At 41.0% G+C, this 24,355-nt stretch overlaps 1 protein-coding gene across 2 annotated transcripts in view; it reads left to right on the plus strand.

Annotated features, from left to right (window-relative positions):
* Window positions 1–3,555: 3,555 nt before the first annotated feature.
* sars1 (seryl-tRNA synthetase 1) overlaps window positions 3,556–24,355 on the plus strand; it is a 30,685-nt gene continuing 9,885 nt past the window's right edge. Inside the window, exons 1-6 of one of the 2 annotated variants that reach the window (XM_060845116.1) lie at window positions 3,556–3,784; window positions 8,255–8,325; window positions 9,565–9,645; window positions 11,606–11,764; window positions 20,339–20,482; window positions 23,309–23,464. In XM_060845116.1, the coding sequence (XP_060701099.1) occupies window positions 3,649–3,784; window positions 8,255–8,325; window positions 9,565–9,645; window positions 11,606–11,764; window positions 20,339–20,482; window positions 23,309–23,464 (747 nt within the window). In that variant the 5' untranslated portion in view covers window positions 3,556–3,648. The remainder of the gene's footprint in view (window positions 3,785–8,254; window positions 8,326–9,564; window positions 9,646–11,605; window positions 11,765–20,338; window positions 20,483–23,308; window positions 23,465–24,355) is intronic. The other variant, XM_060845117.1, reaches the window with a different exon arrangement.

Here is a 24,355-nt window from a genome sequence, read left to right on the forward strand (position 1 = left end):
CAAGCATCTCATTGAAACATTTCAAGGGGCACCTATACCATAATTTCACGTTTCTGATTCATTGGGGGTAGAATCTAGAACCTTCAGTGCTGCTTCCTTCACATCATGGTTTACTTAAATAAGCTGCAGCTCTTCACAACTATTCAACCCATAGATAGCATGATAGTTTCTTTCAGCGACATAGAACAATCAGTCAATATTTTTTCCTTCAGGTCTCACTCTTCTTTGCCATTAGCACTATTCTGGTAACCATGCCCTTTAAAGTTTTCAGAGTGTATCTTGTGGCAAAGCCTGAATGGAATGATGTTGCTCTTTATTCCAGTATCAATCATCAGCTTCAATTGTACGAATACTTTGCTGCACTGCAACTCATTTAGAGTCAAGGAGATGGACAGCACAGAAACAGACCCTTCGGTCCAACTCGTTCATGTCGACCAGATATCCTAACCTAATCTAGTCCCATTTGCCAGCACTTGACCCATATCCTTCTAAACCCTTCCTATTCATATACCCATGCAGATGCCTTTTAAATGTTGTAATTGTACCAGCCTGCACCACTTTCTTTGACAGCATGTTATGTCCCACTCTTTGTGTGGAAAAAGTTGCTGCTTAGGTCCTTTTTAAATGTTTCCCCTCTCACTCTAAACCTGTGCCCTCTAGTTCTGGATTCTCCCACCCTAGGGAAAAGACGTTTTCTACTTATCCTATCCATGCCCCTCTTGCTTTTATAAACCTCTACAAGGTTACCCCTCAGCCTCTGACACTCCAGAGAAAAAAGCCCCAGCCTATTCAGCCTCTCCCTCTAGCTCATATCCTCCAACATCCTTGTAAATCTTTTCTGAACCCTGTTTCCTACGCCATCAAGATAATGCTGTAAAGGCACTTTCAAGCCAAACATATGAGATGTACAAGAGAAAGTGCAAATTTTAAATTTCAAAAGGTACAGAGAAAATAATTGAAATGCACAGCAGGTCAGTCTATATCTCAAAACAGAAAGGACAGATTTAAAATTTGGGTGAGTGTATCTGAATGCAAAGAAGTGGGGATGTTTGCCGATGATTGAACAATATTCAGCACCATTTGTAATTCCTCAGATACTGAAATAGTCCGTGTCCAAATGCAAAAAGATCTGGACAAAGCGAGGTTTAGAGCTGACAATTAGCAAACAACATTTGCACCATTTCAGTTCCAAGCAATGACCATCTCCAGAAAAAGAGTATCTTACCATCTTACCTTGACATTCATTGGCAGTACCATCACTGAATCACTCATTATCAATATCTTGGGGTCTACCATTGACCAGAAACTGAAGTGGATTAGTCACATAAGTACTGTGACCACAAGAACAGGGTCAGAGGCTCGGAAACCTGCAATGAGTACTTCACCTCACGATTCTCCAAAGCCTGTTCACCATCTACAATGTACAAGTCAGAAATGTGGTGGAATAGTTGCCTGGATGAGTACAATATTCAAGAAGCCTAATACTATCCAGGACAAAGCAGCCGGCCTGTTTGAAACCATGTCCACAAACATTCAATTACTATGTACAGTTCTGTTCGCCACATTACCAAAAGGATGTGGATGCTTTGGAAAGGGTGCAGAGGTTTACGAGGATGTTGCCTGGTACAGAAGGTGCTAGCTATGAAGAGAGGTTGAGTAGGTTAGGATTGTTTTGATTAGAAGAAAGGAGATTGAGGGGGGACCTGATGGAGGTCTACAAAATCTTGAAGAGTATAGACAGGGTGGATAGAGATAAGCTTTTCCCAGGGTGAGGGATTCAATAATGAGATGTCACACATTCAAGGTGAGAGGTGAAAAGTTTAAGGGGGATACGCACAGAAAGTACTTTACATAGAGGATGGTAGGTTCCTGGAACGCTTTACCAGCAGAAGTACGGCACAGTAGATTCATTTAATATGCATCTGGACAGATGCATGTGTAGGTAGGGAGCAGAGGGATACAGATGCTTTGGAATTGGGTGATAGGTTTAGACAGTGGATTTGGATTGGCACAGGTTTGAAAGGCCAAAGGGCCTATCCCTGGGCTGCAAATTTTCTTTGTTCTACTTCACCACCGATACTCAATAACAGCAGTGTATATAAGACGAACTGCAGAAATTCACCAGAGCTACTTAAATAATACCTTCCAAATTCATACCAATTATGATTTGAAAGGGCAAGGGTAGCTTGTAAGGGTAAATAAGAACAACTCCAGTTTCCTTCCAATTTGCCATCCTAACTTGGAAATATAGGTACAGGTTAATAATGAAGGGCTTATGCACGAAACGTCAAATTTCCTATTCCTTGGATGCTGCCTAATCTGCTGTGCTTTAACCAGCAACACATTTGTAACTTGGAAATATATCACCCTCTCTTCAGCGTTTCTGGGTCAAAATCCTGGAATTGTTTCCCTGAAAGACACAGTATTTCAACTGACAGCAAATAAACTGCAACGGTTGAAGAAGGCAGCTCACCACCACTTTCTTGAGGAACAAGGGATGAGTAATAAAAACTGGTCCAGTTACTGACTCTCACATCTCATGCATGAATAAAACCAAACTGCATCTAATTAAAGGAAAGCATTACATATGACATTACTATGAAAAACCACATCACAAATTTTAATTTTTCTCTTTAAAAAGCTGTGTATCATCAGCATTTTCCTTGTTTCTATATTAGTACATGATCTCATCTGTAAAAATGTACGTATTTGTAACTTTTACACAATCAAGGAGCAGAGGTTTGCCACTCAGCCCCTCGGTTCTGCTTTGCCATTACCAGCCCTGATAACTGTTCAATGAAATTGTATTTCCTGGTTTCTCCTTGGGGAAGCATAACACTATAGAACATTGTTAAAAATCACACAACACCAGGTTATAGTCCAACAGGTTTAATTGGAAGCACACTAACTTTCGGAGTGACTTTTCATCAGGTGATAGTGGTGGGCTCAATCATAACACAGAATTTATAGCAAAAATTTACAGTGTGATGTAACTGAAATTATACATTGAAAAATTGATTGTCTGTTAAGCCTTTCATCTGTTAGAATACAGCGATAGTTTCACTTCTTTCATGTGTAAATCACAAAACCTTTCTTTTTAAAGTTGCATTGTCGGGTTAGCTGTTAACAATGGTGATAACTAGACAATATGTTGAAGGTGTTGGCCCCCTGTGTTCTCTGTCTATGCCACGATGTTTAGATTGATTCTAATCTAAAAAGTGAGATCATAACACTTGTTGTGATTTTTAACTTTGTACACCCCAGTCCAACACTGGTATCATGACAATAGAACATAGGAGCATTGCCGCATCTGATTGCAACATTCTGCATCATGACAATCAGGAGCCTGTTGGTGGCGCTGCCTGGAGCGGTTGCGGCGACTGACAGGGGTTCAAGGGCTGGTACGGTTTTGCGCTTGCTCAGTGCCGGTAGGATTTGTACGCATGACCAATGCCGGCAGTGTCCCCAAGTCCGATGTCATATAGCTTGTGCTCATGCTCGGTGCCGGCAGTGTTTCCGCGCATTCGAGTATGTGCGCATGACTGGTGCTGGCGGTGTTTCTGCGCATGTCCGGTGGCTGGAAGGTGCAGTCTGAGTGAAGTGTGGAGCCGGGTTGCTGGTGTCGTTCGGTGAAGTCTCCCTGTCGCCATGGTGCTGGACCTGGATCTGTTCCGCAAGGACAAGGGAGGGGACCCCGAGAAAGTCCGGGAGAATCAAGTGAACCGTTTCAAAGACGTGTCGCTGGTGGATAAGTTGGTGGAGGCGGACTCAGAATGGAGGAAATGTGGGTGTCGATGTGACTTCTGATGGATAGGGGTCTTTAGCAGGGCCTCGGGATGTGGGGATAGAGGAGGGGAAGGGAGAAGGGTGACCCCCCCCCATCCCCCACGCAAACAGGGGCGATCCGAGCCCATTGAATGATGACTGCGGGCCTGGGCTACTGCGCATGCGTGCTCGCCTGAAGACTTGTCAAACCCTGAATGGGAGAGACTGGGGTCTATCAACAACAGCCTCTCTCAGATTAACCTCAACCCTGAGTGGGAATATGACTGAGACTGAGGGTGGGCTATCAACAACAGCCTGTCTCAGATTAACCTCAACCCTGAATGGGAATATGACTGATACTGAGGGTGGGCTATCAACAACAGCCTGTCTCAGATTAACCTCAACCCTGAATGGGAATATGACTGAGACTGAGGGTGGGCTATCAACAACAGCCTGTCTCAGATTAACCTCAACCCTGAGTGGGAATATGACTGAGACTGAGGGTGGGCTATCAACAACAGCCTGTCTCAGATTAACCTCAACCCTGAGTGGGAATATGACTGAGACTGAGGGTGGGCTATCAACAACAGCCTGTCTCAGATTAACCTCAACCCTGAGTGGGAATATGACTGAGACTGAGGGTGGGCTATCAACAACAGCCTGTCTCAGATTAACCTCAACCCTGAGTGGGAATCATGTATTCTTTGCTTTCCTGACCTTTGGGGGGAGTAGAAGTGTTTATGGGCTGGGCTGAAGCTGTGACTCAGAGGTTGCTGGTAACATTTTTCAGATAATTAAAGACAGCACCCCAGGTCTGAAGGCTAGAGAGGATTTTCCTGAACCATACCCATTGATAGGTTCTGTATTGATCTCTGGAAGTTGCTGATCACAGTACTTGTATAGTGAGATCAAAATCGAGAATGGTTTCAAATCTGATTCAAGGTGCTGATCTGGTCTGGTAGCATCTCTGGAGGGAGGAACAGGATTAAATTTTCAAGTCTGATGTGTACAGAATTCTGAATAAGATTCATATTGGACTCAAAACATTAACTCTTTGATTCTTTTTGCACAATGTGACCAGAGCTCCTGAATTTCTACAGTTTCTTTTTTACAGAATTCCAGTTTCTGCAGTATTTTGTGTTTATGTGAATGTTGACCTGGTCTGTTGATGGGACTACTGTGGTAGGGGTCTTTAACAGGGCCTCTGGATGTGGGGGTGGAGGAGGGGAAGGGAGTTGATCTCATTTGAATGCATACACTACAGTGGTTCAGTAGCGTGCACTTGCTGAACAATTACATTTTTATATATTGAGAAAGAGAGCTTGAAGCATGCTGCTGCAACATGCACAGATTAATTGAGAGTTCCAACTAGGCAGAAACTAAGCAAGGGGATTGCTGTGCTCAAACCTAATTTATAGTCATAATGCCTTTAGATCAATAGATACAGTGAAAATGCATCCTTAATAATTGCTGTCATAATCACAGTTGCTATTTTAAGGTAATTTCTAATCTTATGTGCTTTCATAGTTAAAAGCATAATCTTATACCTGTAATAAGAAACATGAAAGGATGGTGAACTTCCAAAAATAAATTGCAATGCTGTTTCCTACTGGAGGATCTTTTATGAAGTACTTGTCTATTGGACACTTCCTTGCAGTTGCATTCAGTGACACAATTATCTTGATGTAGTAACCATATAGTTCCACAGGGTGGTCTGCTGTTGATTTTCAGAGGCTGATGCAATCTCAAACAAGCCAGATTTTTGGTTTTACTTTCCAAAGAAATCTGAGAAGTTTCTTTTTGACTACAGTCTTTTGTCATGACTGCTTATTTCTGATTTTACATATATGTTGCTGTGATTCTTTCCTGATGGGATAACTGAGGTGTGACTGGCTGGAATCACTTAAATTTAGCAAACAAGGGTATTGCTGGGACAGGGCCTTTGACCCATCAACTGTACTCCCTCTGTATAATAACTCAAGATGCCTTCCAAGGCATAATTGAAGTAACTTCCCTTCAGTTGCCAATCACCTGTCCCTGAAAAGTCTTGCATCTAACAAGCTTGTGCTGTGATGGTTATAGAAAGCAAATGGACGTGAAGTAATTAGATGTTTAAAGAAGATTTAACAGAGATTGCATATAAATTAATACTAATTATTTTTGTGGGGGGCAGCTGGGTGTGGGTACACATCAGTTATTATGTACCTGCTTCAATTTCCCAATTTTTTTTTCTTCCAAATTGTAGTTGCCTCTAAAAGTTATCACTAGCCAGTAAGAATTAATGTACAAAAGGTTTTCAACACTTGGGCTTAGAAACATTTCATTCATGGACTATTATGCTTTAATGAACCATGTCAGCTAAAGATTCAGTCACACACATTAATCTATTTGTGAATGTATTTCTAAAAATATGTTCACAAATACAAATGTGGTCCTAGTGAAGTAAATCCTCAATTTTAAAAAATTGCATCCTTTTAAAACCTCCTCTGGCCTTGCCTTGCCCAAGTCTCCTGTCCACAGTGACTCTGCACTGCACCAATTCTAGTCTTTTGCATTCCTTGTTTTATTGCCTGCATCATTTGGTGGCTGTACCTCCGATTACTGAAGCCCTTATTAAATGGATTTTTCCATCTTTCAACCATTTTTTTTGCCTTAAAGATGTTTTCTAAAGCCCTATTTCTCATCTGCCACAATATCATCTTATGTGAGTCTATGCCAAATTTTGTTTCAAATGATAATGTAAATCAACTTGGGGTGCGTTATTACTTTAAAGGTGTTATATAATTCTGATTAAGTTATTCAGAATGATGATAAGATTTGATAGAGTTGTATTAGGGGAAACAGTTTCCACTGGCAAGAGTATTGGTAACCAAAGGTGACTGATTTCAGATGACTGCTGGGAAAAAAATCAAGGGAGAGACCTGAGGCAATGTTTTTAAGGCAGCAAATCATGATCTGGAATTTGCTGTCTGAAAGAAAGCTGGTTCAATCATAACTCAAAAGGGAATTGGCAATCTAATTTAAAAGGAAAAAGGACTATGGGGAAAAAGCAAGGGGACTGGAACCAGGTAGATAGCTCTTTCCAACAGCCAGCTTAAGTCTGAATGGGATGTGTGATTCTACATTGTCTGGCAAAAGATGTGAACACATTGGAGAGAGTGCAGAAAATATTTATAAGATTATTTCTGTTGGAGAGGAGGAGGCTAAGGGGAGATCTTTATTGAATTTTCAAAATCATGAGAGGTCTGGAAAGGATGGAAATGGAGGACCTATTCTCAATCAGATCAAGATCAAGAGGAATCAAATTTCAAAAGATTTACAAAAGAAATATGTGATGCAAAAGAAATGGCTTGGTTGTGGAATGCACTGCCTGGGAGTGTTGTTGAGACAGATCGAATCAAACCATTCAAGGGCATTCAGTAATTATTTACATCAAAATAATATGCAGGGTTAAAGGAAAAGGCAGGTGAATGATGCTCAATTTGCTCGTTTGGAGAGCCATTGTACAGTGATGGGCTGAATGGTTTTATTCTGTGCCTCAGCAGTTTCGTGATTCTGTTGTTCAGGACTTTGATTGTTCAATCCAATGCATGCAATCTGTCACTTTAACAGTGATGTGGGAGGAAAAGGGGAAGTTCTTGCCACATCAACTGCTTTGAGAGATTGCTGGTGCTGGGAGGGAGGTTAGTATTACGGGGTGCTCTGCAGTGCAGCCTGTGACAGCCGATTATTCGGATTACACCTCTTTAAACTTTGAGTTAATGTGTGTTTGCACAGAATTCATAAATTATCGTGAATTTTAAATGGGTAATGACAGCAAACACTCATACTCCATATTAAATACCCCTGCAGAATCAAGCCTACTGTGAATTTTTGAAAATAGCAACCCTCATCTTTTGTTTCACTTTCAGAAATTCCTGGGTAGAACTTTTCAAGTGTTTTAATTAAACAATAGGCTGCAATATTCTTTTCCTCACAATCTTTAATAATTAGCACTTTGCCTTTTAATTTTTGTTCAAAATTTACTATTACCTTGACAGCAGGTGCAGCCTCATTCCTTTGCTTGGGGGAATTGATAAAACTTTTATTTGTGAAGCAGGCATACTGTATGTGGTAACATGTGAATAGAATTCAACTCTTTTAGTTTGGAAAAATGAAGTGCTATTGTTTTCAATTGCGAACAGTTATTCTCAGACATTCAGTGTTCTTTGATCCTTAAAATGTTTAATTTCAAATTGATGAAATTAATTAATTCTGTATGATCTGTAGAAATGAGAAAAAGCTAAAGAAGGGAATTTTGAGAGTTTACTTCATAGAATACCAACCAGCTTATTTAAGTTAGATTTATATAAAATTATTCCCTGATATAAGCCAAAAACTGCAAGTTCAAACCAATGTTTTACACTGCTTAGGTCTGACCATGCTTCTTGCTCCTCAATTGTCATGCACCTGGTATTGCTTGTGCTAATGCCTTTCTATTTTTAAACAGGTCGGTTCCGCGTCGACAACTTAAACAAACTAAAAAACCTCTGCAGTAAAACAATTGGAGAGAAAATGAAGGTAACTTAAGCTTGTCTACCTTGATTACCAGGTCATGTAATCGTCAATATTGGCCTCCACGCAGTGTCTTAATGTGTTTTGTAGCAGATCATACATACAAAATGGGCTGTCTTACTGGAGTGACAAACAAGTGGCAAGACAGCAAGAAAGGGGAGGAATTTGCAACCTTATAGCCACTTTTTTATATTTTGTGGATGTCCCAAAGTGCTTCCCAGATATTGAAGTGAAAATCATAGTTGTAATATAGTTAAAACTGGCAACCCATTTCCATGGACTGAGCTCTCCAAACAACAGTAAAAATGATCACATAATCTATGTTGGTTATCTTGATTGAGGAATAAATGTAGATTAGGAGAGTTAACATGTTTTCCTTTAGTACTGCTATGGAATTGTTTGAGTTCACCTTGGAAAGGAATGCAGAGCCTTGCTTTAATTTTTCTGCAAAAGTGGCTGCCTAAATTATATATGTAACTTTGAGTTGTGCTTCATTCTATGATCTTCTAACACTGAGATAGGAGTGATACCACAGAGTGAAGGATTTACATTTATAGATATTATTGATCTTGATTCCCAAAAAAAGCCTTTGATAAATTATCACATTGATGGCTATAATGTGTCATGTGGAAATAGTGGTTAAAGTTTAAAGAAAATAGCAAGTTGGCTACATAAGCAATGCGATTATTAATAGTAGCAGTTTTTTCTGGAGTCCAGGCAGTAATTTTGATTTCAGCATGTAACAACTTAATATGCTAGTGAGCTCAGTGACTGATATTTGATTAAATTGTGTATTGACAAGTAAAACATTTGGTGAATTTTGTGAATCATAATTTGAATAATTGGACTGAGACATTTTTTCATCCATCTCAGCAAACAAGTTTTGTTATGCAGATTTCTGACTGTTTAATGTACAGCTGCAAATGTGTTGCTGGTCAAAGCACAGCAGGTTAGGCAGCATCTCAGGAATAGAGAATTCGACGTTTCGAGCATAAGCCCTTCATCAGGAATAAGAGAGAGAGGCTTGGCTCTCTCTCTCTTATTCCTGATGAAGGGCTTATGCTCGAAACGTCGAATTCTCTATTCCTGAGATGCTGCCTAACCTGCTGTGCTTTGACCAGCAACACATTTGCAGCTGTGATCTCCAGCATCTGCAGACCTCATTTTTTACTCGACTGTTTAATGTACAGCCAAATGTAATTATAAAGCTACTTTAGTTTTTATGACTTTGTTTGTTTTCCACAGAAAAAGGAGCCTGTTGGTGACAGTGATACTCTACCACAAAATTTGCAGAACCTTGATGATCTCAATGCTGAAGTTTTAAGTGTGAGTGGCACTGATTCAGTTATCGTCTTCTATTTCTACCGTTATTGGTGCAATACACTATTTGCTGTCGTCGTTTTTAAAAATGCCATTACATTCTTTTAACCAAAAATTAACTCTCGTTGTGATCAAATTTAGATGCGAATCCATTGAAGTGTTAACCTGAATATATATAAATGAGTCCTTTATATTATTTTTGTGTTTGGCTGAATTCTGTCCTTGATTTTCTACTTGGGTTTTCTATCTTTATGACCTGGTTTACTGCCTGTAATTTCGAGGGTGGCCTTGCTCCTTATTCCTAAGCTGCGAACAATGACTTCAGTAGCCAGTGACCAGAACTTGGAAGCAACAAACATTACTCAATGCATGATCTTCATTTCCTTCTTCTGATGGTTCTTCCTTCCTACATGAAACAGCCTGCATTCTGAACTGTGTCAAGCAGCTTTAGACTGATCTGTGCCTTTCTTTTTTTTTATTATTGAACAACTTAGAGTCTGAGTCATCAGGTCACTGTTTTGCTGTTGTAGTTGAATTTAATCATCATTAGCTTTTGGTTTTTCAAACAAAAAGCAATTTGGGTTAAAAATGGAAAATATTAGTCATGCACACCAAGCCCACAAATGTATGGAGGGAATAGGTTAAAATTTTAGTGCAGTCTCTTCATCAGGACTGGAAATTTGGAGATAAACAAGACGCTCTGTAAAATTAAACAAACATAGGGACTTTGTAACTTTTTCACCAGTTAGAGTCATACCTAGCATAAAGGAAGATGGTTGTGATTGTTGGAGGTCAGTCATCACTGCTGCAAGCAATTATTGCAGGAGTTTCTCAATGTATTCTCCTAGGCCCAACATCTTCAATTGCTTCATCAATGACCTTTCCTCCATTATAAGATCAGAAGTAGAGATATTTGTTAATACGTGCACAATGTTCAGTACCATTCATGAGTCCTCGGATACAGAAGAAGTCCATGTTCGCATGCAGAAAGAGCTGGACAATATCCACACTTGGGTCGGAAAGTAACAGTAACATTCATACCACATTAAGTGCCAGGTAATGACTATTTACAATAAAGAATCTAACCATCACCCTTTGATATTCAATAGTGTTACCATCATTGTATCCCCCACTAGCAACATCCTTGTGGGTACGATTGACTTGAAACTGAATTGGACCAGCTATGTAAAGATGGCGGATCAGAGGCTAGAAATTCCGTGGTAACACAGCTGCTGTCTCCTCACCTACAAAGCACAAGTTAGGAATGTTGTGGAATACTCTCCACTTGCCTGGCTGGAGCAATTTGAACAACGTTCAAGAAGCTAGATATCCAGGACAAAGCACCCCACTTGACTGGTGCCCCATCCACCATCTCCAACATCCATTCCCTACACCATGAATGATTAGCAGCAGGATGTTCCATATACTGGATACGTTGCGGTAACACACAAGGCGCTTTTGGCAATACCTTCCAACCTGTCACTTCTACTGTCCAGAAGAACAAGGCAGCAGGTGCATGGGACATCACCAAATGCAAGTTCCCTCCAAGCCACACACCATCCGTGCTGTTCTTCATTCTCACTGGGTCAAATTTCTGGAACACTCTGCCTCACAGTCCTGTGGCTGTCCCAAAGATTGATCCAATGGTACAAGAAGTCAGCTCGTCATATCTTTGTCAGTGTAATTAAGGATGAACAATCAATGCACCCACACTGAATGGACAAATGATCGAAACTTATTGCATTTGTTCAGTAAATGATTTTGTGTTTTAGCACTGAAATTTATTTTTATTTAATTGCTTTTTTCAACTGCATATGCACTTGGCAGAATATAATTGTTTGTAGACATTACACGCGTTAAAGCTAGTGTTCTGTTACAGTACAATTTAAGTTGGCTAATACAAATAGTTTGCAGTTAAAGAAAATATGACTGAAATTATCTATATTTGGAAAATTTTACCATTCAGGGTTTAAGTGTAACTCAGATCAAGAAAATACGGGTTCTCATTGATGAAGCTATCACCAAGTGTGATGCAGAGCGCTTGAAACTGGAAGGGCAAAGGATGGACTGTCTGAGAGAAATTGGTAATATCCTACATCCCTCCGTACCCATCAGCAATGATGAGGTAAGAACAAGACTCATCTTATGACTGACCTGACTTATCATCAGCTTATTTGAAGATCCTAGTTTCATTATATGCAGGTGAATGTGCAGGAAGGGAAACAAACTGTTTAGAATAGAGTTCACATTCAGGTTGGTCACTTTTAAAGGTAAAAACAAGGACTGCAGATGCTGGAAACCAGAGTCTAGATTAGAGTGGTGCTGGAAAAGTACAGCAGGTCAGGCAGCATCTGAGGAGCAGGAAAATCAACATTTCTGGCAAAAAGCCCTTCATCAGGAGTAAAGGCAGGGTGCCTGTAGAGTGGAGAGATAAATGAGAGGGGGGTGGGGGTGGGGAGAAAGTAGCATAGAGTACAATAGGTGAATGACCCCACACCCCTCTCATTTATCCTCCACTCTGCAGGCACCCTGCCTCTATTCCTGATGAAGAGCTTTTGCCCAAAACGTCGATTTTTCTGCTCCGCGGATGCTGCCTGACCTGCTGTGCTTTTCCAGCACCACTCTAATCTAGACTCTGGTTTCCAGCATCTGCAGTCCTTGTTTCTACCTAGTTGATTTTAACCCTACTGCGAATCCTCTTGCAAGGATGCCTACCTTGAAGAAGTTTTTCTCCTCTCTCTACAAGAATCTCCGTGGGTCTCTCCCTCTCTCTCACTGAAACCCCCAGGTCATCTCCTCACCTCCATCCCCACTCCCATTCACCTATTGTACTCTATGCTGCTTTCTCCCCACCCCCACCCCCCTCTCATTTATCTGTCCACTCTGCAGGCACCCTGTCTTTATTCCTGATGAAGAGCTTTTGCCCAAAACGTCGATTTTCCTGCTCCTCGGATGCTGCCTGACCTGCTGTGCTTTTCCAGCACCACTCTAATATAGACTCTGGATCACTTTTAAAACAAGGCATTGACTTATAATAAAGATGTCGACATGAAGCTCACTGAATCAATTAAAAATGAAAATTAAGACAAGATTGATCACTGCCATCTGCCCCACTTAATATTTTCTTCAATGAAGTGATCGATAACATTATTAGTTTGCTTTGAAATATATCTTACAGGTATTGCTGAAAATATTTTAGTACTTTTTGTTTTGCTGATAATGTATTGCTGGAAGAACTACTTGAAAATTTTATTACAACTTGAACAACAGGCTTGCTGATAGGTTGTGATAATGAATGTTCCTAAACTTGGTAGCATAAGGAGTAGGTATTCCATTGTTGGATCATGTCATACTTTGGATCTTCCCCTGCATAATTGCTTCAGTTTGGGCACTGTTCTCTTGGTTGTGCTGAGAAAGCCAGAGACCTTTTCATATGCCCTGCTTATGTGTCTTGACCATCGTCCCTATGAGAGCTTATAAGAGTGGGGCTTTTCCCACACAGTACAGGATCACACTGTGGGATGGATTTGTGGCAGAAAGGGAAAATGCTTCATCTACATACTTGTTTATTGAAACTTCTTATGTGAGGATATTGGTAAAGCAGTTTCTGCTACTTAAAGCAAAAGACTGCTGTGTAAATCTGCTACATCGCATTGGTCATATATTGTAGAATATCAAGAATGCTGTTTCAAATTAGCCTGTCCTGTGTAAGCCTGTCCACTACGTTGAAAGTAAATAACTAACATGTAATTCATGTGGAAACTTTGAAAGAGCTAAGGATGACAGCTGTAGGCAGGCATCACCAAGAAAGCTCGTGAAAGTACGCTCTCTTTAGTCTTCCATAATTGAAGTGAAGAGAAGCAAGTAGCTGCTGCTGACCTGAATATATTCACCGCTGGAGCCATTGTTTCAGTCATGTGTAAAGTTATATCTGTGACAACTCGGGGTGTACCATGTCATTCCTAATGTGCTCCTGGTAATTTATTTTTGTCCATCCAATGAACTTGTCTATCATTTCAACAAATTAGTCTGAGGATTAGAGAGCAGGAAGATTTTTTTTCAGACGGCTATAACTTCAGGATAACGTGCTGACCATTGGAATTTGGGCAAAAAAGAAATCCCATATTTAATCCAGTTAACAATCCTAAAAGGTCTTTTTTTTTTCTTCTTTGTTCATAGGGTTGGAATGTTGCTGGCTGCTCCACTATGTTTTGAGTTGCCTTTTGAGAAGGTGGTGAGCTGCCTTCTTGAACTACTGCAGTTACTTTGATGTAGGAAGACCCACAATGTTGTTAGGAAGGGAGCCCCAGGAATTTGATCCAGCAACACTGAAGGAACACTTGCAAATATATCAATCAGAATATAGAATGGCTTAGAAGGCAGGTTGCAGGTGCTTCTCTTGTCCTTCTCAGTGGTTGAGGTTATGGGTTTGAGAGGCACTGGAACCTTGGCAAATTTCTGTTATTTATCTTCTCGATGATACACACTCCTGAGCATCACAAATTATTCATGCTTTCATGCCTTACTTTTGTATCTCCTAACTCTTCAGAAATTCTGATACTTCTGTCTTTTTGTTCCCAAATCACTTGTTGTTGCTGTTCACCTAAAGTTTGAGATTGTATCAAAACATTAAAAATCTCCAACAAAAGAGCATCCAACCATTTCCCCTTGATATTCAGTTACATTATCATTGCATAATCTATGACTTTTCAAATCTTGGGTGTTACAGTTGACCAGAATCTGGACTGGACCACTGGCAAACCATCATTTGTCACCTGTCCCTGATTGCGATTGAACTGAGTGGCCTGCTGGGCCCTTTCAGAAGGCAGTAAGAAGTTAACCACAGTGCTGTGTATCTGTAAAGTATGGATAGCAGATTTCCTTCCAAAAGGGATATCAATTTGACAATTGATTAGTTTCATAGAACATAGTACAGTACAGCTCAGTACAGGCCCTTCAGTCCTCTGTTGTGCCAGCCTTTTATCCTACTGTAAGATCAGACTAACCTACATACCTTTCAATTTATTATCATCCATGTGCCTATCCAAGAGTCGCTTAATTGTCCCTAATGTATCTGACTCTACTACCACTGCTGCCAGTGCATTCCATGCACCCACCGCTCTCTTTGTAAAGAACCTAGCTCTGACATCTCCCCTAAACCTTCCTCCAATTATCTTAAAATTATGACCCTTTGTGATAGACATTTCTGGATGGGGAAAAGTCTCTGGCTATCCACTCTATCTATGCCTCTCAATATCTTGTACCCCTCTGTCAGTTCACCTTTCACCTTGCTTCGCTCCAATGAGAAAAGCCCTCGCTCCCTCAACCTTTCATAAGACATTTCCTCCAGTCCAGGCAGCATCCTAGTAAATCTCCTCTGCATCCTCCCTAAAGCTTCCACATCTTTCCTATAACGAGGCGACCAGAACTGAACACAATATTCCAAGTGTGGTCTAACATGGGCTGTGTACAGCTGCAGCATAACCTCACAGCTCTTAAACTCAATCCCCCTGATAATGACAGCCAACACACCATACACCTTAACAACCCTATCAGCTTGGGTGGTAACTTTGAGGATCTATGGATATGGGCCTCAAGATCCCTCTGTTCCTCCACACTGCCAAGAATCCTGCCTTTAACCCTATATTCTATATTCTACATTCAAAGTTGACCTTCCAAAGTGAATGACTTCACACCTTGAACTACATCTATCACTTATCAATCCAGTTCTGTGTCTTGTCAATGTCCCGTTGCAAACTATAATAGCCCACCACACTATCCACAACTCCACCGACCTTCGTGTCATCAGCAAACTTACGAAACCACCCTATCACTTCTTCATCCAAGTCATTTATAAAAATCACAGAGGTCCCAGAACCAGTCCCTGCGGAACACCGCTAGTCACTGAGCTCCAGGCTGAATACTTTATTTATTCACTATCCTCTGACTTTGATGACCAGCCAGATTTCCCTGTATCCCATAACTCCTTACTTTCTGAATGAGCCTACGAACGGGAACCTTATCAAATGCCTTGATAAAATCCATGTGCACCACATCCACCGCTCTACCTTCATCAGCATATTTTGTCACATCCCCAAAGAATTCAGTGAGGTTTGAGGTATGACCTGCCCTTCAAAGGGCCTCAAACTGCGTTTTTCCAAGTAATCATAAATCCTGTCTCCTAGAATCCTCTCCAGTAATTTGTCCACCACTGACATAAGACTAACTGGTTTGTAATTCCCAGAATTATCCCTATTCCCTTTCTTGAACAAGGCAATAACATTTGCCACCCTCCAATCATCTGGCACAACTCTAATGGACAATGAGGACACAAAGATCATCACAATAGGTGCAGCAATCTCTTCCCTCGCTTCCTGTAGTAACCTAGGATATATCTCATATGGCCCAGGGGATTTATCTATCCTTATGTTTTTCAAAAGCTTCAGCACATCCTCCGTCCTAACATCAACCTGTTCTAGCATATCAATCTGTTTCACGCTGTCCTCAGAAACTTCAAGATCCCTCTCAGTTGTGAATACTGAAGCAAGGTATTCATTAAGTACCTTGCCTATTTCCTCTGGCTCTAGGTGGCACAGTGGTTAGCACTGCTGCCTCACAGCGCCAGAGACCCCGTTTCAATACCCGAATCAGGCGACTGACTGTGTGGAGTTTGCACGTTCTCCCCGTGTCTGTGTGGGTTTCCTCCGGGTGCTCTGGTTTCCTCCCACAGTTCAAAGATCTGCAGGTCAGGTGAATTGGCCATGCTAAATTGCCCTTAGTGTTAGGTAAAAGGGTAAATGTAGGGGAATGGGTGGGTTGCGCTTCGGTGGGTCGGTGTGGACTTGGTGGGCCGAAGGGCCTGTTTCCACACTGTAAGTAATCCAATCTAATCTAATCAGGCGCAAGTTCCCTCCACTATCCCTTAGCGGCCCTACCCTCACTACGGCCATCTTCTTGTTCCTCACATAAGTGTAGAAAGCCTTAGGGTTTTTCTTAATCTAACCCACTAAAGCTTTTTCATGTCTCCTTCTAGCTCTCCTGAATCCATTCTTCAGTTCCTTCCTGGCTATCTTGTAACCCTCTGAAGCTCTGTCTGGTCCTTGCCTCCTCGACTTTAAGTTTCCTTCCTCTTGACTAGATATTCCGTTTCCCTTGTCACCCAAGATTCTTTCAATATGCCATCCCTTCCTTGCTTCAGTGGCATAAACCTGTCCAGCACTATCAGCAAGTGCTTCCTAAACAACTTCCACATTTCTGTTGTGCATTTTCTTGAGAATATCTGTTCCCAATTTATATACCGCAGTTCTTGCCTAATAGCATTGTAATTTTTCCCCCCCACCCCCACCAATTAAATACTTTCCCACCCTGTCTGCTCCTATCGCTCTCCACGAGTATAGTAAAGGTCAGAGAGTTAGGATCACTCTCACAGAAGTGCTCTCCCACCGAGAGATCTGACACCCGGCAAGGTTTGTTGTCAAGCACCAAATCCAAAAAGGCCTCCCCTCGAGGAACCCTTCCTGTACACACCTGACAAAAACTGCTCCATCCAAACTATTTGAACTCAGTAGGTTTCAGGCAATATTAGGGAAGTTAAAGTCACCGAGGACAATAACTCTGTTACATCTGCACCTTTCCAACATTTGCATCCCAATCTTCTCCTCTGTGTCTCTGTTGCTATTGGGGGGCCGGGTGGAAAACTCTCAATAAAGTGACTGCTCCTTTCCTGTTTCTGATTTCCAACCATACTGACTCTGGAGACAAACCCTCCTTGACGATTTCCTTTTCTGCAGCTGTGATACTATCTCTGCTTAACAATACCAATCCTCTACGTCTTTTACCTTCGCGTCCTCTCTTATTCCTTTTGAAACATCTTAAACCCTGGAACATCCAACAACCGTTCTTGCCCGGGTAATATCCAAGCCTCTGTAATGACCACAGCATCATAGTTCCAAGTACTGATCCATGTTCTGAGTTTGTCACCCTTATTCCTGATATTTCTTGCATTAAAATAGACACATTTCAGCCCATCACACTGACTGCACCTTTGCCCTATCAACTGCCTATCCCTTCTCACAGACTCTCTGCACGCTGTATTTTCCTGTTCATTTCCTACTCCATCATCTGATCTATAGTTCAGGTTCTCACCCCCCTGACAATCTAGTTTAAGCCCACCTGAAGACCTCTAGCAAACCTCCCGCCCAGGATATTGATGCTCCCTCCAGTTCAGGTGCAACCCGTCTTTCTTGTACAAGTCCCATTTTCCCAGAAGGTATCCCATAGATTCACATATCTGAAGTCCTCCCTCCTACACAGTCCTGCAGCCACCTGTTCATCTGCACTCATTCTCTATTCCTCGACGATGCTAAGCAATTCGACAACAAACAGATCAGATTTAAGTTCTGTAGACCCACTGCATCCAGTCACAAACGGTAGTGGGCAATTAAACAACTCGCTGGAGGAACGGGCTGCAGAAATATCCCCAATCTCAATGATGGAAGAGACCAATAATCAATGCAAAAGATATGACTGAAGCATTTGTAGCAATTTTCAGTAAGTGCCAAGTGGATGATCCATCTTGGCCTCCTCTAGTTATCCCTAGCATCATATATGCCATCTTCAGCCAATTTGATTCACACCATGTGATATCCAGAAACTGTTGGAGGCATAGGATACTACAAAGGCTAGGGACCCTGACAACACTTCAACAATAGTACTGAAGGCTTGTGCTCCAGAACTAGCTGGTCCCCAAGCCAAACTGTTCTAGTACAATTGCAACACTGGCAACTACCCGACAATGTAGAAAGTTGCCCAGGTATGTCCTGTACACAAAAAACAGGGTAAATCCAACTCAGTCCATTACCACCTCATTGTTCTATTTTTAACCATCTGTAAAGTGGCAGAAGGTGTCATCATCAATACAGCTATCAAGCAGCAGCCGCTCAGTAATAACATGCTCAGTGATACCCAGTTTGAGTTGTGCCAGGGCTACTCAGCTCCCAACCTCCTTAGTTCAAACATGGACAGAAGAGCTGAATTCCAGAGGTGAGAGTGACAGTCCTTGTCATCAAAGCTGCATTTGACCAAGTGTGGCATGAAGGAGGTGTGGCAAAACTGGAATCAGTGGGTATCAGGAGCAAATTCTGCACTGGTTGAAGCCATACCTGGCCTATCAGAAGATGGTCATGTTTGTTGGAGAGCAGTCATCTCGGCTCCAAACTCCACAGTGAGGTATTCTCTGCTCAAACATCTTCAGCTACTTCAGTAATGACCTTCCCTCTATCATAAGGTCAGAAGTGGGAATGTTAGCTGATGATTACACCATGGGCAGCACCTCAGATACTAAGACAGTCCATATTCAAATGTAACAAGATCTGGACAATATCCAGGCTTGGGCTAAGTGACAGTAACATCATTGCCTGGCATTGTGCAGCACTAACCATCTCCAATAAATATGACCATCTCCAAGAAGTGACAATGTAACTATCACCCTTTGATATTGAGTTGTCTTACCATTACTGAATCCTGCACTATCAACATCCTTGGGATTTGCCATTGACCAGAAACTAAACAGGACTCCTCATGTAAATATAGTGGCTACAACAACAAGTCAGAGGCTAGGAATACTGTGGCGAGTATCTCACCTGAACTATTCACCAGCTACTAGGCAGAAGTCAGAAGTGTGATGGAATAATCCCCACTTATTTGGTTGGGTGCAGCTCCAAAAACACTCAAGAAGTTTGACCCATCCAGGACAATGTTGTTTGGCATTACATCCACAAGTATCCACTCCCTCCACAACTGATGCCTTGTAGCAACAGAGTGTACTATTTACAAGATGCACTGCAGAAATTCGGAAAAGATCCTTCAACAGCACTTTGCAAACCCCACGACACGTTCACCTAGAAGGACAAAGGCAGCAGATACTTGGGAATATCGCAACCTGCAGGTTTCCCCACAATCCACTCATCATCTTGACTTGGAAATATATCACCATTCCTTCACTGTTGCTGGTTCAAAATTCTCCCTAAGGGCATTGTGGATTTACCTTCAGCACATCGACTGCAAAGGTTTAAGAAAGCAGCTCACTACTACCTTCTCTAAGCAACTGGGGATGGGCAGTAAATGCTGCCCAGCCAGCAACACCCACACCCACAAGTAAATTTTTAAAATTGAACCTATCTCTAACACACTCCTGGACCGTGCAATCCATTCCCTGAATACTGACTGACTGAAAAATTTTTTCCTCTCAGTCTGTGCCTTCTTGCTATTGTTCTTTTAACGAGCAGATCATTTTCTCCCGAACTACTTTATCCAACCTGCACATATTTTTGAAAACCCTTATCGCATCTCCTCTGAGCTTCCTTCTGTCCAAAGAGAACAGTCACAAGTTCTTCAATCTATCCTCCTAATTAAAGTTCCTCATCCTTAGAATCATTCCTGTAAACCGAACCTGCGCTCTCCCCAATGTGTTCCCATCCTCCCTGACACCCACAAACTATGCGTAATATTCCAGCTGAGGTCTAAGAAGTGTCTTAAACAAAAAAATTCAGTCATCATATTTGTACAAGGATTAGCAATTGTTGTCACCTGTCTGTAAGATAATGTGCAGTTAATTATTGAAAGCTTGCATGTTCACTTTATATCTGATTTTGGAAAATGGTGAAGATTTAGAGGATGCCTATATTCCCCCTTTTTACAGGATGTGGACAATAAAGTGGAGCGAACATGGGGAGACTGTACAGCCATAAAAAAGTATTCCCATGTTGACCTAGTGGTAATGATTGATGGTTTTGAAGGAGAGAAGGCGGCTGTAGTGGCAGGGAGCCGAGGCTATTTCTTAAAGGTGAGTTGAAACGCATTTAAATAACAAATGTTTTGAAAAGATTTTGCAGCAATCTGTAAACTCTTCCCTGTATAGTTGAATACAAATAGCACCACACCCAAGAAAACTATTGAGGTTTTTCTCTCTGTTTCTCCTCCACTGTTTGATTTTGAGTGTTCTAAGTCCCTGATAGTTAACCAGAATACTAACAATCTAATAATCCTGCACTATTCAAGCAGCATTTAATGTATGGGTGCCAACCCTGGTGTCTGACTTTTGAAGACACAGTTTGCATATTATTGTTTTGAAAATGGCCTGTTTTACTGCCAAAAAGAAACAGATATTTTCTAATCACATATTACTGCATATCTGTGGAGTAGGTGGGACTGGAACCCATGCCTCCAAGTCCAGAGATAGGAACATTATTACTGCACCACTATCTTTCAATGTTTGCTGAAGATTTTTTTTTCTCTTTTTCTTTCATATCCAGAAATACTGTTACACATAATCGAAGTATCACTTGGTAGTGATAGTATCTGGATGGAATTTGTACATTCTATTCTCATTTAGGTCAGGTACTCAGTATTCAGTGTATATGTGCCATGAGCCATCAAAGAAACTGAGCATATTGGTTCTCATCTTAGCTACATCTAACTCTCCATCTGACTACTGGAGAAGGTTCATCTTAGGAACACGATCAGAGAAAATAGAGGATTGTTAACTGATGAGTGATTTATCAGCAACTTCCCATCCTGACATCTCCTTCCACAAATCCCCGTACACAGTGGGTGAATATTCTAAGCTGACCAAATTCAGGGGGTTTCATATTTTGCTTGTCTGGACTGACTAAAATCAAAGTACAAGTGAAGAAGCATTTGGTCTCTGCGTCTTTGGCATGGGAAAGGAAGGATCAATAGAGAGACCTGCTTCTCATCCCTAAAATCTCAGGTATTTTTCCTGTGCTGGACTGTGTGTAGTAATAAAAATAATAATCCTACTAATATCTAAAGAAAATAGTGGTGGGGCTGATCTGGCAGAGATTGTCCAGTATTTTCTTTGTTATTCACCATTGATAAGACCAAGAAAGAAGTTTTCTTGAAGTGATCCTTTATCGTTTAAAATGATTATAATTATAATACCATCTACTCCTGTTCAAATGTATAACTGTGATTTGTAATGTATTAATGTGCAATGAAATTAGGATTATTAACATAGCAGAGGCAATTACTTTGTATATTTTGAAAGATTTTTTCCATGACTAGTTATTGTAATTTACAAGTTATTTTAAGATGCCTGAAATTAGGTTATTTTTAAAATTATATTTGATTTCTGATTTTCCTTTTGCATTTGTACGGTGTGCAGTGCAAATTATCAGTTTTGCACATTGCGTTTATATTTCTGTAGTCTAAAAACTAAGGAAAATATCTGTAGTGTTCAGTTAGCTGTAAAGTGATTACATTTGTATGTTTTTCCTCACTTTGCATAAAGTAAATCCACTTTGGTCTCTGCTGTGCAGGTCAATGTCTGTTTCCTTTTTGAAATGGTTACTAAGTAGTTTTCATCTGTGAATGAGGAAACGCTTGTATTCTTCAAATAAACTTTACCTTGTCAGAAGAGGGATCAAAAGGCAAAGGTAGTTGGTCCTGATGCAAAAGTGAGGGCTGCAGATGCTGGAGATTAGTGTCAAGGTTGGAAAAGCACAACGGGTCGGGCAGGAGTCTTTCATCAGAAATGAGGCTGTAAGCCTCGGGGGTGGAGAGATAAATGGGAGGGGGTGGGACTTGGGGGAAAGTAGTTGAGAGTGCAGTAGGTGGCTGGAGAAAGAGGTAAAGATGATGGGTTGGAGAGGAGGATAGGGTGGATAGGTGGGAAGGAAGACTGACAGGAGGGACAGGTCACGAGGATGGTGCTGAGCTGGAAGTTTGGAATTGGAGTAAGGTGGAGGCAGGGAAAATAAGGAAACTAGTGACGTCCACTAGTGAACTAGTTGGTCCTGATATTCAGTTTCATCTTTGTTGTTATGACACAGGGTAAACCCCTCTGCTAATTTAAACCAGCAATACAGAAAAGATTCACCCCATGCCATAATCTGTTAAAATTCGAGAGGCAAAGAGCTATCCCAGAGGTCACTATTTAAAGTAAAAATTAACAACTTTATTCTTTCCAACTGAGAATATTAAAACCAACAACTATTTACAACTACTTTGTCTTAGACCTATCCTTTACCTCCTACTCTACAATACCATGCAGATTTTTATAAATCATAATCAGAATTTTTGAAAAAAATTCAACTTTCAAAAACCAGTCAGCTGTTAAATCATCTTTGTGTCTTCCTCTGCAGATTTTCCTCTGTCACCTTTTCAGTTTTCTGCTGCACAAATTTCTTATAGACAGGTACCTTTCAGAGAGCTGTTCTGCTGGTAGTCTGTACTTGCTGGTATCTTGGCAGTTCTGCCCCTAACTGTTCAAAATCTTGGTTTATGCCCAAGACATCGGATCATTTCATTGGTTTTAATATTCTCAAAATACTCATCAAATTTGATTGGAATTTGGTATCTTGAGGCATAATTTAAACTGATTGGCCGAATTTGAATTTATTTTTGAATCATGGCAACGCCATCTGCTGCTCGCTGTTTCAACGAAGTGTTATATTGTTATCTTGTTCATGAGTCTCTGTGCTTTGTCCTTGCTAGCTTTTCAACTCTCTTTAAAGGTACAGCACCTTCTTAAAAGTGTACATGCAAAGTGATTTTTGGCATATTCAAGTTTAGAAGTATTGTTATCTACAAGAGGATTCAAATCATGATTTGTGAACTGTATTTAATGCTTATGGTCCTGTTTTTACAGGGTCCCTTGGTATTTCTAGAACAAGCCCTGATCCAGTATGCTCTGCGGTGCCTGACCAGCCAAGGCTATACTCCACTTTATACACCATTCTTTATGAGAAAAGAAGTAATGCAAGAAGTGGCCCAACTTAGTCAGTTTGATGAAGAACTCTACAAGGTATTAAAGTGTTGAAAGCGCCTTATCCAGTAATAAATAACAATGAAAGAAAAATGTTTCTGTAATCCTCTTTTGGAATTCAATTTTGGGCTCTTCTGATAGCTTGCTCAATGTATGTACAATGCATACAATCCAATAGGTCATTCAGCCCACCAAGCCTGCAATGATTTGTAATCTTTATTTAGACCCACTACTTGCTCATATTCGGTTTCTATCCCTCTGTTTGCCTGCCATTCCTGTCTCCATCAAGATACGCCTTAAACATTGCTAATGTGCCTGCTTCCACCACCTCCACTGGCAGTATGTTCTAGGTACCCAGCACCCTCTGTGTGAAAATATTTCCCTACGCTTCTCCCCTAAACTTTTCCCCTCACCTTGAACCTGTGCCCTCTTGTGGTTGACCTTTCCACCCTGGGAAGAAACTTCTGGCTCTCCACCTCTGTCTATACCTCTCATAATTTTGTAGACCTCTATCAGGTCACCCATCAGCCTCCACTTCTCTGGTGAAAACAATCCGAGTTTATCCAACTCTCCAGACCAGGCAACATCCTGGTAAACCTTATCTGCACTCTAACCAAAATATCCATGCTCTTCTGGTAGTGGGGCAACCAGAACTGCATTGTTATGCACTGCCTAATTTATATTGAGCCATTTGGATTGGAAGATTCCAGGTTTTTGATGTTGACCTAGTCTTAACCAGAACATCATAGAGGACACTAGATGACTTGGAGTATCAAAAATTCAGATATGTTTCCTGTCCCTGGGTATCCATTGTGACTCCTTGAAGAGTGCAGATCTGTGAATATTGGTGCTACTGCAGTACATTTTAATTGTACTGTTCACATGGTTAAGTAATGTGAAGGTAACTACTCGTCTCAGCTGAAATATGAA

Source organism: Hemiscyllium ocellatum, chromosome 26, assembly GCF_020745735.1.
Source record: "Hemiscyllium ocellatum isolate sHemOce1 chromosome 26, sHemOce1.pat.X.cur, whole genome shotgun sequence".
Taxonomy (NCBI): Eukaryota; Metazoa; Chordata; class Chondrichthyes; order Orectolobiformes; family Hemiscylliidae; genus Hemiscyllium; species Hemiscyllium ocellatum.